This window comes from Solea solea, chromosome 9 (genome assembly GCF_958295425.1).
Source record: "Solea solea chromosome 9, fSolSol10.1, whole genome shotgun sequence".
NCBI lineage: Eukaryota > Metazoa > Chordata > Actinopteri > Pleuronectiformes > Soleidae > Solea > Solea solea.
The window spans coordinates 9254310-9271612 of NC_081142.1; the positions used below are offsets into that span (position 1 = coordinate 9254310).

The window sequence follows — 17303 nt, forward strand, 5'->3', positions numbered from 1 at the left end:
TTAGACAAAACAAATAATATATTGTTTTAAATGAAAACATAAAAAACATGACATGAGTCAGAAAAAAAGTCAGAGACAGTTTCAGTTGAGTGTTGATTAAACTCACATCATATCGCAGTTTAAATCAGCGACGTCAAAACAACAAACTGAAAGCGCCACAAGAAGGCAGACCTTAAGACGAATGGCGCGCTGTGATTGGCTGTCAGCAGTATCAGTCGCGCTATAGTCCCGCCCCCCCCCCGCCTCCGGACCAGGCTCGGTTGAGTTGTCGGGTTGAGAAGGAGGAGTGCGGTTGGAGTGTGAGAGGGTCGCGGCCGCGATGATCTGACAGATGAAATAGCGAAAAAAAACACAGAGAAGGCGGGCGTCCACCCACATTAAACAATGTTCCCCAAAGGCAAAGGCACCCCGGTGCCGTCGGACAGCCAAGCGCGAGAAAAGTAAGCTGAGAACCGTGTTTTAATGTCTATTTTCTGCCTCGTAAGTTGCTATGATGTTCGCTGGACAGGCTAGCAGGAGGCGATTTCTTCCTGCCGAGACTGGAATTGAATGAACCGCCTTGTCTGCTCGCCATTCCTGCTCCGCGAGTCGTGTTTCTGCCGCCTTTGGTTAATTACCCTCTCTTTACGTTTTCCCGATCAATTGTGGTTGTGCTTTTAGCGGCGGTTGTGTGATATTTTTGCGAGATTTGTCAGTCGAGAGCTCGGAGAGTGGAGAAAACAATAACATCGCCCTGCTACAACACTATATTGTTTTCTCTGTTGCGCTCTCTGTGTGTGTGTGTGTGTGTGTGTGTATGTGTGAATGGGCTCCGTTTTTATTCCCCTTAGCCTCATCAGTGCCAACAGGATACCGTACCTAGTTCATACACTACGTGCTGTATATTTACGCTATATATTTAAATTATGCGTAAAATCGTGCTACCGCGTTACTTCTTTCTCTCATCATTTTCTTTGTCGTGAGTCTTCACTAGGCTTGGCTTGACTGCACAGTCCCCAGTTAATTTTTTGGCAAAGGCTATTTGGCAGCCATTGTTCAGAGGGCCTGTGCCCGACTCTAGTCCCTCAATAGAAAATTGAACCGCAGGGCTTCTCACAATAATTATCGCAATATCATTTTCTTCAAGTGGCAATTTAACTACGGTTCACTATTCAGATATATGATACTTATGCACTCCACAAACGCACCATGAGATATAACACAAATAATATTTTGTAATGTTATGTCCATAAAGAAGTTTAACATCACAATAAATGTTTTTTTTTTTCAACAAGCAAATATCACACTTAAATTATCTTTACATTGTTTGACTCATATTGGTATAATTATTGATGTGGACTCATTTTCTTTTTTTCTTTTCCTTGTTAACAGTTTTGGCCTTATTGCCTCTTCGATAACTACAGTTAACACAATATAATTGTGTTCAATAGTAATATAACAAAGATTGATTATATATTCATATGCACAACCTTTGTTTTTGAGATTTACCGTGCATGTTTTATCCCAGATGGACTCTTTTTAATTTGAACAAAAACCTATCTTTTAGTATCTGATATTTGCCACATACTTTGATAATGTATTTGCCTGTATCATTCAACAATTCAGTTACAATGAATGTGATATAATTTCAGTCAAGTATCAAAGGTTCAGCATCTGTCGATATAAAGTTTGTGCTTTGAGATGTAACAAATATAACTTTGAATGTTTTGTGTGAGGGGTTTCTGTGTTTAGTGTTTTTCTGTTGTTTTCTGATCATGAAAGTTTATTGGTTTCTTCAACTCTCACCTGGGAACAACAATCAGTCTTAATGATTATTAAAATAATTCAATATATGTAACATATTAGCCAATTTGATAAATTTTTTTGCAATATTGGCTAGAAATAGATAACAATATTTATTGTGATTAAACTTGTGTAACAACAAAGGTATATATTAATGTATTTTGTGCATTGCACACTCACACTTATAGTCACTCTGAATATTTTAACTTAGATGTGTGAAATGTGTTTGCTGTTTTCGAGCAATAAAGAAGTTTAAAACCGCAGCTGACTGTTTTCCATAGGCTCAGCTCTATTTGAACTGGACTGATGTTTTCATACATTTTGAAACTTTTTTTGTCACCACACAGGTTGGCCCTATACGTCTATGAGTACTTGTTACACATAGGAGCACAGAAGTCTGCACAGACCTTTTTGTCAGAGGTATATTGTTGTTTTTTTCCCCATAGATGTACTGCATGTGCTCTTTGACAATAATAATAAAAATGTCTTTAATTGACTCACTTGGCTGACCGTTAAAATCCTCCTCTCCTAGATTCGATGGGAGAAAAACATAACACTCGGAGAACCCCCCGGATTCCTACATTCATGGTGGTGGTAAGTGATTGTGTTCTTGTCTCCTGAATATAGGCCCATGCTGTTTGGGTTCTTGTGCGTGCTTCATGACCTGTCTTGTCCACAGTGTATTCTGGGACTTGTATTGTGCTGCACCAGAGAGGAGAGAGACATGTGACCACTCCAGTGAAGCAAAAGCCTTCCATGATTACGTGAGTAATGCTCTGTCTTTTCCTGAAGTAGACAACAATGTGAGGGAATTGTGGGGTTACTATCACATCTCCAGATCAAGTTGTGGAATGGCGTCATTTATTTTTTTTGCAGGATCTGTCAGAGAAAAGAGCTAATGATCTTTTGTCTGGTAGCACTGCTTACAACAGTGCTACCAGATACCAGGTATAGCTCCCTGTCTGGAGCTATACAGCTGTCATATTTCTGGTCATTGTGATTCCCATTTATTATCATTACTCACCTTAAGATGATGTCTGACTGATTATTATTATTATTATTATTATTATTTTTTTTATTATTATTATTATTATTATTTGCTGTGTTTGGCATTGTGTTTCAGAGATAAAAGTCACCTGTTTCCAATGATATATTTTGTAGCAGTGTTTAACTAGCTAATGCAGTTTTTGCCCCCCCCCCCCTCCTCTGAATTTACGGTCGGTCATCTTTCCCCCATTGGTGGTACGAATGATGCGCTCAACAATGAGCTTTATAGGCTTCTGGGAAAATGATGCTGGTGTCAGCATGTCCTGAGTCAGACCTGTCAAGTGCTTTCCCCCCCTTATCCACGAAAGGCTAAGGCACCTGGCCTGATTTGTGAGAACAAATAGGAACCTGCTGTGTGGTCATTACAACTTCTGAGATCGTATACACAGAACTTGATTTCTTCCAAAGACCCCCAGCTTCCCGAATGTGTAATAGTCTGTGTTGAAACATATAATTAATTTTGCAACACCACTACCCTAATGGGTTTTAAACTGAATTTATGAAGATCTTGCTGAGTGCACTGCTCCTCTTATGATAGTTTTTTTAGCAAATTATGGATGTTTTGCATCTTGATAATTGTGCCGTTGTTAGGGCTGTTTTCCTGTGTGCTATGTTGTTTCCATGTTTCAGTTGGCAACAAAATATTGTCAGTGGCTTCTCCTCTTCCCATCCTTAAGCTTCTCTGACCACATTTTAAAAGATTAGATGAGCTGAGCTGATTTGAATAAAATAAATATTCTAATGTACTTTGCTGCTTCACTACAGCCAAGAAAGACATTAGAGGTTAAGTAAACCTCTCAGGATGACTGATGAACAGCTCAGGTTGGATCTAGGTATGTTGGTGGTGTATAGGGCAGGAATGGGTTAAAACAGAGATGTTGGTCCTCCTCCTGGCAGATAGGGTTGTCAGGGTAACAGGCCTCCTGATCTGGCAGGTGACCTGGGTGCCAAGAGAGAGACTACAACGTGGCTCTGCCCTTTACTAACCACATTACCAATTATTTTGAGTCTGACAAAGGAGGAGATCATTTTGTTTTTCACCTTACATAAATTGTTTCATGATTGCAATATCTTGTATTTTATTGTGTATGGAACGTGTGATTGTAGCTTTGTTTGTGGAATACAGGAAATGTTCATACGATTTAAGAATTCTGCTTTGGGATTTTAACAAAGCTCACTTTGTCAGACCTGAGTTATAGATCATTATATTGTTCAAATGTTTTTTTTTTTATTGTTTTAGACAAAGGAGTATGAATGGCAGATACGTTGCATTTATCTTTATAGTGAAAGGAAGAAATGGCCTCAGATCAGTTTTAAACGCGATAAGCATGTAAACAAGCTGCTATGTCACAGTCCATCACATGACTGAGACCATTTTCATAATATGGAAAACATTAGCCAAATAAGGGGTAAGTGAAACATCAGTCAGCGCAGTGTGCTGCTGTGGTGTGACGCTTTAAGAGTTTCAGTGTGGCTGGCTCTCCCCGACATCTTGTGGTTGCCCTTTGCACTGATGTTGGGTATTCTTGTGTTCATTTGTGGACATTGGTGGTTCATAAAAGTGTGCATGTGTGTGGACAGTACTAGTCTTCGGACCCTAGCCTTTGTCTGGGAGTGGGGGAGGTGAGCGCCGCTCTGTTAGTCGGCAGTGCTCGTAAAGCCCTGGCGCATTCATGCTGAGGCTGACGAACGCTCCCCAAGGGGCCTCGTCGCCATGGCTTCAGCGGCTGATTGATGGCTGTCATGGAGCTGAGGGGCAGATTGGGAAAGGGAAAGGGGAGTGGCACTGTGGCATATGCCCACCACAGAGGAGCTGAGGGAATAAAAAGAGGAGGGGGGGTTGGGGAAAAAGAAAGGAGGTAGATGAGAAGTGGAAGGGACCTGCTACAAGTAACCAGAGAGGGTGAGAGAGAGCAAGCATCGTGTCGGGATCTAGTGGGTTTTATGATGTTGATTGATGGTTAAACATTTACAAGCTAAACATAAGGGCTGGTTTCTTTTGAGCATTGGTTTGAGTGGAAGAAGTGAGGCTGCTCAGAGCTCTCTAGGACAGGAGCCAGCAGTTGGGTGGTCTGTGCTGCAGCCTATCCCTCTTCATCATTTGTCCCCCATCCTTTTTAAAATTCTGGCTTTTTTCTTCATACTATGTGGGCCTCTCTTCTGCGTCTAGTCTTATTTTTAACATAGTACCTCAGTAAACCTCGTGGTCATCCTTAGGGTTGGGTATTGTTTGAATTTGATCAATTCCAGTTGATTCCCAGTTTTTGATTCCAGCATGGTTTTTAAAAAGGCTAAAAATATTGAACTATACTTCTTTTCTTTAAACGCAGAGTCAAGTTTGAAAAAAGTCAATCAGAGCAACAATAAAGGAAAAATGTGATATTTAGATTTCATTCTGTGAACATAATTTTCACAAATGACCAATGGTTAGCTATGTCCTGTTCTTGTAGACAAAAAAATTGTATTCAGATTCTCGATTTCCAATCCTAGGCATGGTCATCCTTACCGTCCTCTGTCTTTCCTTTCAACCCCCTCCTCCCCTCATGTGTTCCCCTCACCCTTTGTTTGTATAATGGCAACACAAGCACATCCGCTGCCACTTTGGCCTTTTGTAACCCCCTTCAGTGATTTAAGGATTCAGAGACAATCAGTTTTTGCTGGAGACGCTTGTATGCTCTTAAGTCCACACATGTACGTGCTGAATCAGTACGGGTTCAGGGGGGGTTGTGTGTGTCTCAGAGAAGGTCCCCTGGGAAGTTGTATGGAAGGCCCTGGACAAGATCCTCATAGCCTGAGGCAGATATGAGACATCTGTCCCTTTCCTGTACCAGAGAGCTGATGCTTAGACCAAAACTCCTTTTAAACCAAAAGCGGCATCAGGCTCTTTGGGAAACTCCAGCAAGCACAGCTGTGGGTCTTAGAGAGACATGATAAAGATCTAACATAACATGCCTGGGAACCTGCCATGCACATTGCTTCTCTGTCTGGCAAACTGGCCTTAGTAGAGCTTAGGAAGTTGTTGATATTTGAATATTACCCTTTTTAAATACGGCAGTGTTTTACTTCATTATTTCTTTTTCAGGCCTCCTTCCAGGAAAGGGCCTCTTAAGAGTAGAGGAACAAAACAAACCTCAGTTGCCATTTCTCTACAAGGGGCCAGACAGTGTGACTGGAAAAGCATATATCACTCCACTGTGAAACTAGCCATAAACTGTAGATCTTTATCTCCAGTGAGATCACGATCAGCAGACATCTGCTTACAATTACTTGCACCAAAAATGTTGTTTTCAGTTTAAGATCTACTTCTCTTCACAAAAAAAATATTAACATCAACATGTAACACAAGTATTGCAATTTGATATGATATTACTTGTGATTTTCTTCTCGGTCGAAATGTACCATATGCTCTTATAGATGCCTAGTATGTTTCAAATAAACTAAGGTAAACCACGTAAAGCGTTGCAGTATCTATGGTACAAACCCATTGAGTCTGTCTTGAAGCAATACCACCAAAAAGGCTTTTAGGTTTTCCATGTAAGCCGATAGAAGGCCATAGGTTGAGACAAAGACAAATTCTTCTATCTTAAGATAAAGTCCCACTGCAATAAAATGAAGAGACATTGAGGTGCTTTTAATCTATATCTCCCAGCTTCCACTTCCTGCCTGTCTTGGAGCTGATGTTGATGTAGTTGCCGTTACCTGGAGCCTCTCTACAGACAGTCCCTTGGTAGTGACCTGTTGGCATTCAGCAAAAAGTTAACCTGTACTTGTTAGTGGCACTCTTAACCATGACTCATGTTTCCTGCGACTGTGACAAATTGATCACAATACTTATCATTAGGTATAATTGGAAACAGTTGTTTCCTCCAAATTATCCCGAGTTCTTTGTTCAATTCCGTTCAGGATTCTTGGGACTTGATATTTTTGCACACCAGCAGTTTGTTACTCATGTAACTGATGATGCAAGATGGAAGTCTGAGTTCTGTCATCACAGATATTTGTTTTTATAAAAAAACAAAAAAATTATCAACTAATAATGATTAAGAAAAACCCATAAACCTTTCATCAAACCCCTTATGCCTGTATGTTGTACTTGTTAAGCCATTTAGGTTTGATGTAGCTACTGAGTCTTTCAACACAGTAATTGTTATAGACAGGGCGAGTTCCTAACCTTACCTTTTGTTATGCTTGCATATGGAAGACTTGTCCAGGCAGTTTAATTCTTGCTAAACAGGTTGTTTTTTTTATTCAATGCAGGTGATCAGGCCCTATTTTTCCATCCAGTGCTGGTCTTCAACCGATGTTTAGTGTAACATCCAATATGGTCCTGAATTTGAATCAAATGAAAGATAAGAGATATTTATTTACCCAGGTGTTATTGTGCACACAGATATTTTTGTTTTTTTCACCACATCATCACAAGTGGAAACCTCCACCAAGCCTGCTCAGTTTCCGTGTCGGTACACAATACACTAGTGTTGATCCGTATCCATATTTTACTATTTGAGTGAAGCTGATCACATACGGACGCTGCCAATAACATTACCTCCTTGGCAAAGGTAATTCATTCTGAACACACACGTACTGTATGTGCACATGCTATATCACACGTGGTGGTCATAACACAAGGTTTATAGCACCTAGTCCTAGGTAATGAGTTTACATTATAGTAGTGCAGAAAAGCAGAAACAGTCCTCTCTGATTTTAACTCTTGCACTTTTGGTAAAAAGTGTCAAAGGTCACTAAACATGTCAAGGTTTTGTGCATCCCTATGAAATCCCATATTATGGTTACATGCTACATATACACATAAGTGGGCTGGGTAGTTGAGTGACATGCTACGATGAATGAGGAACTACAGTGGATGGAGTGGAACTGGATTCTGTAAAACCACTGTGATCTCCACATATTTTCTTAAGCATCTACAGCAGCAGTGGGCTGTTTGATAAAAATCCATGTGCTCAGTATATTTAAAATCTCAGTCACTCTCTCGTTGGATCCACCCCCTGCATCTCGTCTCTAGTGAAGAAAGATGATTTATATTCTCAGTGTGAGTCCCAGTGGTGTTAGGGCTGATTAGATGTGACTCTTCCCTGTGGCCTCACTTCTCTCCCTGCTGAGGTATTTCACAGTGGCCCTGCAGTGGCAGCCTGAACAGATATAATTAGAGAAGGTGCAGTCAATATCAGGGAGTGTGTTGGCTATTGACCAGTGACGTCTATAGAGCTGTGGTGGGGCTCTGGACAGAGATCAGTGTGTTCTTTCGTGAACCTCTGTCTGTGTGTGTGTGTGTGTGTGTGTGTGTGTGTGTGTGTGCGCGCGCATGTGTGCATGTCCATGATGGTACATCTATTGCTGTAGTCGTATAACATGAGTGAACTACATATTAACAATGGGAGTAGAGGAGCTTCTCCCCATCTGTCGCCATTGTCTGCGAGCTAAACTCCACAGCTCTATAGACATTAGCTCATCTCAGATTGCTGCAGCAACAGGGAAGAAAAATCAGTCAATTAGGAGTGTGTGACAGAAGCAAATGGCACATTAGTGAATTAGAGCTGTGGTTTGGGCAGGAAATCAGCCGAGCAAGCCCCTGCTGTGTAGCAGCACTTTGGAGCCACTGACTTGGTGAATACCACTGATCCTTATCTGATCCACTGGTTCCTGGGTCAGCAGGGCTCAGAAGCCTCAAAAAGGATTCCATTTTAATACCCCCTATATAGGACATCCATAAATGATGTGGATCCCTTTCAGTGTGTTCAGACATTGTATTAACGTCTGTCTTCAGTGATCTGATCGCTTGTGGACAGTCTTACAAGGACTGTTCACACCTAGCATTACAATGCATCCTGGATGTGTCTCTGGTGACCACATGAGATGGGATCTGGCTTCCTCTGGCCTGTATTTAAATACACACTTACATCAAGTCTGTTGGATACAATTAAGTTTTAAGTGTGTGTGTGTGTGTGTGTGTGTGTGTGTGTGTGTGTGTGTGAGAGCGAGAGAATGAGAAAGAGAAAAGAGGAGCTGAGTGAATCTACTCGCGCAGCTATAACATGAACCATTAACAATGAAGAAAGTGCGACGTTCAGTTTGAATTTTGTGACAGTGGCTAAAAATAAATCGACGTACGAGCACTTTTTAGTGTAAAACAAAAATCTTAAACCGTAGAGTGTGAGAGGATGTAAGTTGAGGAGGCAGTCTCCGAAGGATTGCAGTCATGCAGCTCAGGAATGAGGTCACATGCGTCCTCACACCTCACCTCTAATCTGAAGACACATTGGGGACAGATTTGGTGTGTTCAAACCTGTACTTGGCACAATCTGCCCATGATCAGGTCACTCAGGAGTGAGGACGGACGTAAATTCCACCTCTGAAGTGGTTCCTGAAACATTTGTCCTGGATTGGATTTGTCACATATGTGGCACCTAGACTCATAGTGAATACGGGAGCAAATGTCTAACCTACAATCCATGCGGTGATGATCTCTAAAGTATTGCCAGTTAACTGCTGTTGTGTGGCACTGTTACTGACTGTGTTTTTTGTTTTGTTTTTTCCATCGTAGAGTGCAGCAGCAGCCCCCAGTCCTGTGATGGGAGGGATGCCCCCTGGTGAGGGCATGCCAGGAGGACCAATGCCACCTGGCTTTTTCCAGGTCAGTCCAACACTACACTGATGGTGTTGCCTTTAGGAACCATTTGACACTTTCACTGTTTTTACTTGACAAATCTCAACACCACTCAACAATGAATCCAGTATCGAAACCATGAAGAATAATTTCCTGTTGAATTAATTGATGTGTGGTCCATTTTTCATGTTGCTCTTCAGTGGGGTTCAGATTTGTATAATGTTGACCGAGTTCTGTGGATCTTGTTTTGCTCCACACTGTTCAGAGACCTTGTAGTAAACATCACAGACGTTGTGTCTGCCTGGGCCTCTCCAGTGCAGTAAACAGGCAGGCGTGGCCATTTTCCCTAATGGAGAAATCGAAAGGTGCAGCACCTACTGTAAATCAATATGTGGATAAACTCTTGACGGGCATCTGTGTGGGCCTACTTCTAAAAGGTGATAAAAAATTGCAGCGTTGCCCTGTCTCCACTCGACCAAGCGATCCTTTTATTTTGATCAGTAAGCCAAGAAAGTGCGACTCGTTATATGATCGCGTTAATATCAGGGAAAGGCATTTTGACACTGATACATGAGCACCCACACACTCACACTTTCTATACCAGAATCCAGGAGGAGGCTCAATTAAACCTCTTTCTCTGTCAGATCAGCAGCATTAGCGACACAGTGCTGGTGTTTAGTGTTGTTATGAAGCTAATTGCATAGAGCTTAATTGATGCTGTTAATTCAGCGAAATTAGCACTGATAACATGCTGCATGCAGCAGGCTTCTTAATGTCTTGACTGACAGGCAAAATAGCACACATCCTCTCCATCTCTCTGTCTCTTTGCTTTCATTCAAGGCTAAGTCATTTGCTTGCTCTCTTCTGCTGCCTCTCTCTCTCTCCTCTTACCATGTTTGGTATGTGAAAGTGAGCCTCTTATTTTTGTACATTTTTTGCAGCAAACCTTGGTTCTTGCACTCTGACTGTCCTCTGCCACTGCAGTAACCCTGCTTCTCCTTCTTCTCTCTCTCTCTCTCTGCCCTTCTTTTTGTCACTACTGTTTCTCACCCCCATCTCGATTCATCCCATCCTTCCCTCTCTCCCACCTCCGTCTTCGCCCTTGCCTCTTCATTTTGTGCAATGCCACAGGGTCCTCCTGGTCCCCAGGGCTCTCCTCACCCCCAGCCTCCTCCCCCTAACAGTATGATGGGGCCTCACAGTCAGGTAATGCGCCCTCTCCCGCCTTCTCTCACTTGTTCTCTGTTTTTTGCTGTCTGCAGTCATTTGGGAACGCTGGTTCTCAGTGCTGATGCTTCATGCTTTGGCATTCGTCTCAGCTTAATGCTTTATGCTGCTGTCACTATTCACAAAATGAATGTAGAATAATAGTAAATTTAGAGAGATGTATGTCCCTTTTGTATTGGAATCTCACGGAACATTCTTTTTTTTCTCTTCTCTTCTGCAGTCTTTTATGTCACCTCGCTTTGCTGGAGGCCCAAGAGGTCCCCCCATTAGAATGGCCAACCAGGTAGACCTCTTTCTCTCACACATGCCATAGATTTATAATACATAGCATGTATTTGAAAGTCAAGGTTAATTGGATCTTTGTGATTTTATCCCCTTTAGCCACCAGGTGGAGGACCAGGTCCTCATCCCATGCTGCCAAACATGGACCCCACACGGCCACAAGGTGAGAATCAGTGCTTTATTAACTACACGCCGCATATGCAGCAGAAATATAACATTACATTTTGTTTTCATATAAAATGCCTTATTCCCTCCAGGCCATCCTAACCTGGGGCCAATGCAGAGAATGAGTGGCCCCCGAGGCATGGGACCCATGGGCCCCGGTCCTCAGGTAGGCTACCGCACTCACTCATTCAATTTAAAAAAAATAATTATTTTATTTTTCCCCAAATCAAGGCACATAAAGCAGTTGTCAAGAAGTACAAAACAAGTCTTCTTATTTATTGTAAAATGATTTGGTAGATTTTGCAGCAAAATCCAAGAATACTAATTAGTGGTGGAGTTCTCTTAGTACTGCATGTCATGGTTTAAAATTAATTTTGTTCTTATTGTTGTTGTTTGTTGTCCTCTCAGAACTTCGGTGGTGGGATGAGGCCTCCACACAACACCATGGGACCTGGCATGCCAGGAGTGAACATGTGAGCCTTTTTAATTTATAAAACATGTATGTATTTCAACCTAAATGCAATACCTTACTTAGGTTCCTGTTGTCTGCCTTACCATCTAGGGGCCCAGGGACTGGTCGGCCATGGCCCAATCCCAACAATGCCAACTCTGTGAGTACTAATGCACAGACACAACACAAACACACACATAAACCTAGAGAAATGGGGTTCAGATTGCAGCGCAGATCTCCTCTCATGCCAGTGGAGGTCTAATGTTCTAGTTTAGGATGTAATTGTAGTATAATGTGTCGGGGGTTTCCGCAGACATTTGGACAGACGGCCATAATAGTGTTAGGATTATCAAATGATGAGTAATGACATTTTGAGGTGTAGAAAAATGGTTTGCACTCCCATTTCTGGTCTGAAATGTTTTTGTGTTTGGTTTCAGATGCCTTATTCATCACCCTCTCCTGGCGCATATGGGGTGAGTACACACCATTATGTCTTGACTGCTTAATATTGCATGAAACAAATGTTTGTTTATATTTATATATATATTTATATACACACACACACACACACACACACACACACACACGTTCACATTTGTAAAACGAGACTGCTTCTCCAAAGGGGGCATCTGGAGGAGGAGGACCACCTGGAACTCCCATCATGCCTAGCCCTGCAGGTCAGTTCTTCCCCGACCTATGCTGTTTTAATCGTTACCGTTTTCATGCTCAATCCAGTACTAACTGTGACTGTGGCTTTTTACAGACTCAAACAACTCTGGTGACAACTTGTACACCATGATCAACACTGGACCTGGCAACCGAAATAATGTAAGTGATCTTCAGTGTCTGCATTCGGAATTGTAAAGAGTACATACATACATACATACATGCATGTATATATATGTATATAGAGAGAGACTAAATGTAGCTGGTTTAAAGTGAGGATTTCTTTTATCTTCGTCTTCACATTCATCATCATTCTAAATGGAATTAAATATGACTCTTCCCTTTAATTTATGTTATCACTGTGAAGTGCAACCTGAGACCCCACATACTACTGTTGAATGGAGAGGCAGAAACCAGGGAATTTGCAAAAACCTGCTTTTTTTTTCACCGGCTCCATTACAGTGTAATTTGACCATATAAGCTTATGTATCAGTCAGTCTCTTACAGTACACCTCAATGTTTCCCCATGGGGCCATTTGTTGCAGAGCAGCAGCCCAACAAACACAAACATTCAATCATGTAAATAAATACAAAGCGATTGTTTTGACAATAAAAAAAAGAAAGGACAAGATCTGGTGTAGATATCATAGGTGCCACAAGTTGAAGAAAGTGGATTGCTATGGGAATAATAGATATGGACTTGTCTTCCTACAATGTGATGGAGCAAATTTATCTGCTTAAGATGCACGGATGGGTTTAAGATGGTAATTGATGCCCTAATAATTTGTTGCAAGAACTAGGATCCATTGGTTTTTGAAAAGATCTTAACAATACCATTCAATAGGACTGAACAAATTTGTTGTTTTTAAAATTGAAATAGCAATTTTCGAAACAGCAATATTTTTGATAGAAATTGAGTGAACTTTGTGCTGAAATAATCAGTGCCCCTTTTTTTTCCCAGTGGAAAAATGACTCACATTCACAGCAACAGAAATAAGTAAATACATAACTGCATATAAACTGGGCTCCATGATTCTGCTGGGCATGTGTCATGAAACACTCTGCAGCTTTATGTGCTTTACTGTGCTGTGAAGATGTGACAGATGAAGCTATTCTCCTTGTTTCTCCAGTTTCCAATGGGCCCAGGCTCTGACGGACCCCTGGGAGCCATGGCTGGGATGGAACCACACCACATGAATGGGTCACTAGGTAACACCACATTACAGCCACAGGCAAAACAAAATCACACTGCAGTCTTCTGCACTTCTTCTGCATTAAATAAGCACATGTTTAGCCTGTGATGTGGCACTGAAGTACAGTAGAGGCTCGCAGGTTGTTTCATGGAGAGCCATTGGTTTAAAATCACTAACTGTCTAAGAATAGAAACACTGTTGAATTGTTTTTCATATTATTTCATCCTCAGGCTCTGGTGATATGGATGGAATGAACAAGGTAAATATTGTTACTATGCAAGGATGGTTCAAATCTGTGTGTGGGGGAGGGAAATGTTTTACATTTACACAAAATGTTTTGCACTCTACTTTTTCAGAATTCCCCAAACAATTTAAGTGGCATTAGCAATCCTCCTGGGACCCCGAGGGATGATGGGGAGCTGAGTGGAAACTTCCTCCACTCTTTTCAGAGCGAGAACGTGAGTCTCCTCGTTCCTCTCCAGCTCACATAACTGCACTGTTGTTGGTGACTGTAGTGGTACTCATCTGACTCTAGTAGCTCTGTGGAGAGCACAGTTTTAGTAATTCACGGGATAAAAACAAAACAAGCAATCGCTCCGCCCATCACCGATCACGTCGACGCATAAGATGAAAACGGAAACAAAATAGTCGTGAGGAAACGCGATCATAGATCTCAGAAATCAGCCACGAGGAAAACGCCGGACAAAATACTTCTATAAATAATAACAAATACAATGCAATAGTAATACAATAAACAAAGTATGTAATGAAGCTAATAAAAAGGGGATACTGATAAGGTAAAGTGGTTCAAAATATAAGAAAAAAGATAAAAATAAAACTGAGATAGTTATAAAAAATAAATGATTACAATGACTATAATATGAAATTCAAATCAGGTTTTAAAGCCATGAGATTTGCCATTTGACCACTGCCATGACCGTTTTTGAACAGATTCCATTTCAATCATCTGTTTTTCTCTAAACAAGGAACATAGTTTACTAAATCAACATCTATTGAAGACCTGAAACTAGTGATTTTAATCCACATTTAATCCATTTGAAAAGATTGAAATGAGAATGAATCACCTTTTCCCAAAGACTTCCGTTCAGAGTTATTTTTTACAATTAGTGGTATTCAGTAAGTAATTGTTAGTTCCCTGGTTAGACTCACTGAGCAAACTGGAAGCCACTTTTTATATATGGTGTGGATGTGAGTTATAGTCTCTCCTCTCTCCTCTGTGCCTCCACAGTACTCTCCAACCATGACGATGAGTGTGTGACCTCCTTCGTCGAACCCACCCAACATTATTTGCCATCATTCCAAGGATCTGAACTCACTAATAGGACACAGCCAATCACAGCAGCACCGAATCAGGGACAGGCACCACTTTGGTTCCTCACGTACGCCAGAATGCTGATCGGAGTAAAAATCTAAATGGCTGGCGACTACGGCTCCTTGCTCAAAGTGAAGGACAATTTTTTTCCATATTTCACAACCCCCGATTGTGACAAAACCAGCTACTGAAATGCATACATGACACGTTTTACGTTCTCTGCAGAGCCCTCATATCCCCTCTTAGTCCCCTCTGCCCCAGAGTGAAGAAGAGAGGAAAAAAGTGGTTGAAGTTTACCTCTTGTACTTTTGAATTATTGCTTTGTGGTGCAAGATGTGCAGGAAATGTCTCTGCTTTTGTCCCTTAAAACACTGGAGAGTGTGCATATGCATTGTGTGTGCAAAGTCTTTGTCTTGTCATTTTACTTATCGCCATGCATTACACTGTGTCACAAACGTCAGTTGACATAGGACTCCGAATTTGCCTCCTACTCCGTGGCCACCTTTCTGAATAATGTACCATTCTTCCCAACCCGACGTCCACTCTTCTGTTTTTAAAGATGTTTTTCAAGGGGAAAAGATGTGAATGAACACAGCTCTTGTTGTGACGACCTTCCGCAGTATGAAAGTGCTCCAATTGTTCTTAGAGTGTCAAATTGATCAGCTTTGGATCAGTTTTCAGTCTCTTGACTGTTGACAGCGATGCTACCGTGCTCTCTGTGCCGTTTGATGTTGACGGGGCCGGGACACTGTTGCGTTCTGTCAGGGGGAAGCAGACTTGGGCATGAGACGTGAGTGCATGAATGCTGAGAATCTGTGTACACAACATACTACCTAGTGCTGCTCTTCTCTATGTGGACACCTGCTTTAAGATGTGGTGTATATCTCTTTACCTGCCTGTGCTTAACACTCTGTGCTCTTCATCGTCGTAGCCTCCTGTGTTATTTCCACTTTGGTTGATTTTGATGAATGAGCTGCCCATTTTAATCTAATAGGTATTGGTTGTGCATACTTGCCCCCCACCCCACCGTGTCATTGGTCGTTGCCCCCTCCTCCCCCCGACCCCACACATTTTTTTTTTTTTATATTTTGATACAATCTTTCACTATGTATATTGGCCCTTCTATTCATTTAGTCAAAGCTTTCTAAACCGATTCTAATAGGCATCATTATAAACTTAGCAGCAGTCTTGTAAATGTGATGAGGATTTTTGTTTTTCCTGTGAACATTATGCATTATACACATCTGTCCTATGTTGCCTTTATTTGCTGATATTTTTTTATTTCAAATTGAGGAAAGATTGCTTGTTAATATAATTTTACAATAAGTTATTTCACTGTCTGGGTCGTGTTATTTTGCCTGACGGATCTGCGTCAGAGCAGAGGAACCGGTTTGGTGTCAGAGTCGTAGACCTGACTGTTGCATTGCATGAATGGGTGATTGGCACACCTACATCTCTTAGATTGACGAATGGGAACAAAGAACACACAATGTTTTATAACAACAAAGACGAGGGGGGGCGGGATCACACAAAAAACACTTTGGTGTCAGCAGGTAAGGAGTTGGTGTCACATAATTGTTTTCTGCTTCAACAACACGATCACACACATGTATTTCTCTTAGGATACTGCATTGATTTCCATTCATTTGGTCAACCTAAACAAAGTGTTAACCACAACTCAAATCGCAGCTCTAAACTTAACCAGTCCCGTCAGAAATGAGGTTCTGCCTCATTAGGACCATGTTTTGGTCACCATGAAGTCATTGTATATGCAAGACGATGTCCTAAAGAGGTAATGAATACAGCGGGCAGGACATGGCAGCCGCACTAGATTCCATGTCTTTACTCAAATCTCTTTAGGGAGAGCTGTTGTGCAGGAAAACTTCTGCATGAGAACTTATCAACGATACAGTAGTTTTCCATCTGGAAGTTAGGACACGTCATGTATTGCCTACATGTCATGAAGGGGGGAAAAAAAACTTTTACTGTAAAGATTAATTTCCTTTTGGGAACTTTTTCCCTCACATCTTTTTAAATACTGAAAAGTTGTACCTTTTTTCCAGATTTGCTAATTAAAATAAATTAAATAAATTAAGATAATATACTCAAAATGTACAGTCTGTCCATCCTGTTGGGATTTTTATAGTCTATTCCTGCTCATCTGTAGTAAATCCGACCACAAACTGCTGCAGACCGGACCAAAACGAGCTCATCTGCAAAAAACAGACAATGCAACACAAGGCTAAACGTACAGTCACAGTATTATGTCATCATTTTTTTCTTCACTCAAAAGGAACAACCAGCATGTAAAGCTTCTGACATTTAAAGGTCAGTTTTCTTGAGATAATAAGTCCCTTGTCTAGATCTAATAATTAGTCTGATCAAGAGAATTAGTGGTGATATAATGTCCTCATTAAATAAAACACAGCCCCCCCATGTATGTGAATCTCTTTAAGAGAAAATGGCTGTACATTGCCCTCTGGTGGCCTTCAGTGAACTAGACCAAAGGATGACATAACATTTACAGTCTGA

At 41.3% G+C, this 17303-nt stretch overlaps 1 protein-coding gene across 3 annotated transcripts; it reads left to right on the forward strand.

Moving 5' to 3' along the window:
• The first annotated feature begins 259 nt into the window (after nt 1–259).
• Nucleotides 260–16101, forward strand: ssbp3b (single stranded DNA binding protein 3b). 3 transcript variants are annotated; one of them, XM_058638860.1, is made up of 18 exons: nt 261–440; nt 2130–2202; nt 2315–2376; nt 2462–2546; nt 9392–9481; nt 10586–10660; nt 10902–10964; nt 11063–11126; nt 11221–11294; nt 11537–11601; nt 11691–11739; nt 12017–12052; nt 12202–12256; nt 12343–12407; nt 13376–13454; nt 13669–13697; nt 13795–13896; nt 14688–16101. In XM_058638860.1, the coding sequence occupies exons 1-18, from the start codon at nt 385–387 to the stop codon at nt 14715–14717; spliced, it is 1152 nt and encodes a 383-aa protein (XP_058494843.1). In that variant the 5' UTR covers nt 261–384; the 3' UTR covers nt 14718–16101. The 3 variants fall into 3 exon arrangements, with proteins under 3 accessions (XP_058494845.1, XP_058494843.1, XP_058494844.1); XM_058638862.1 differs by lacking the exon at nt 12343–12407 and having other exon boundaries at nt 260–440; nt 13392–13454; XM_058638861.1 differs by lacking the exon at nt 10586–10660.
• Nucleotides 16102–17303: the final 1202 nt, after the last annotated feature.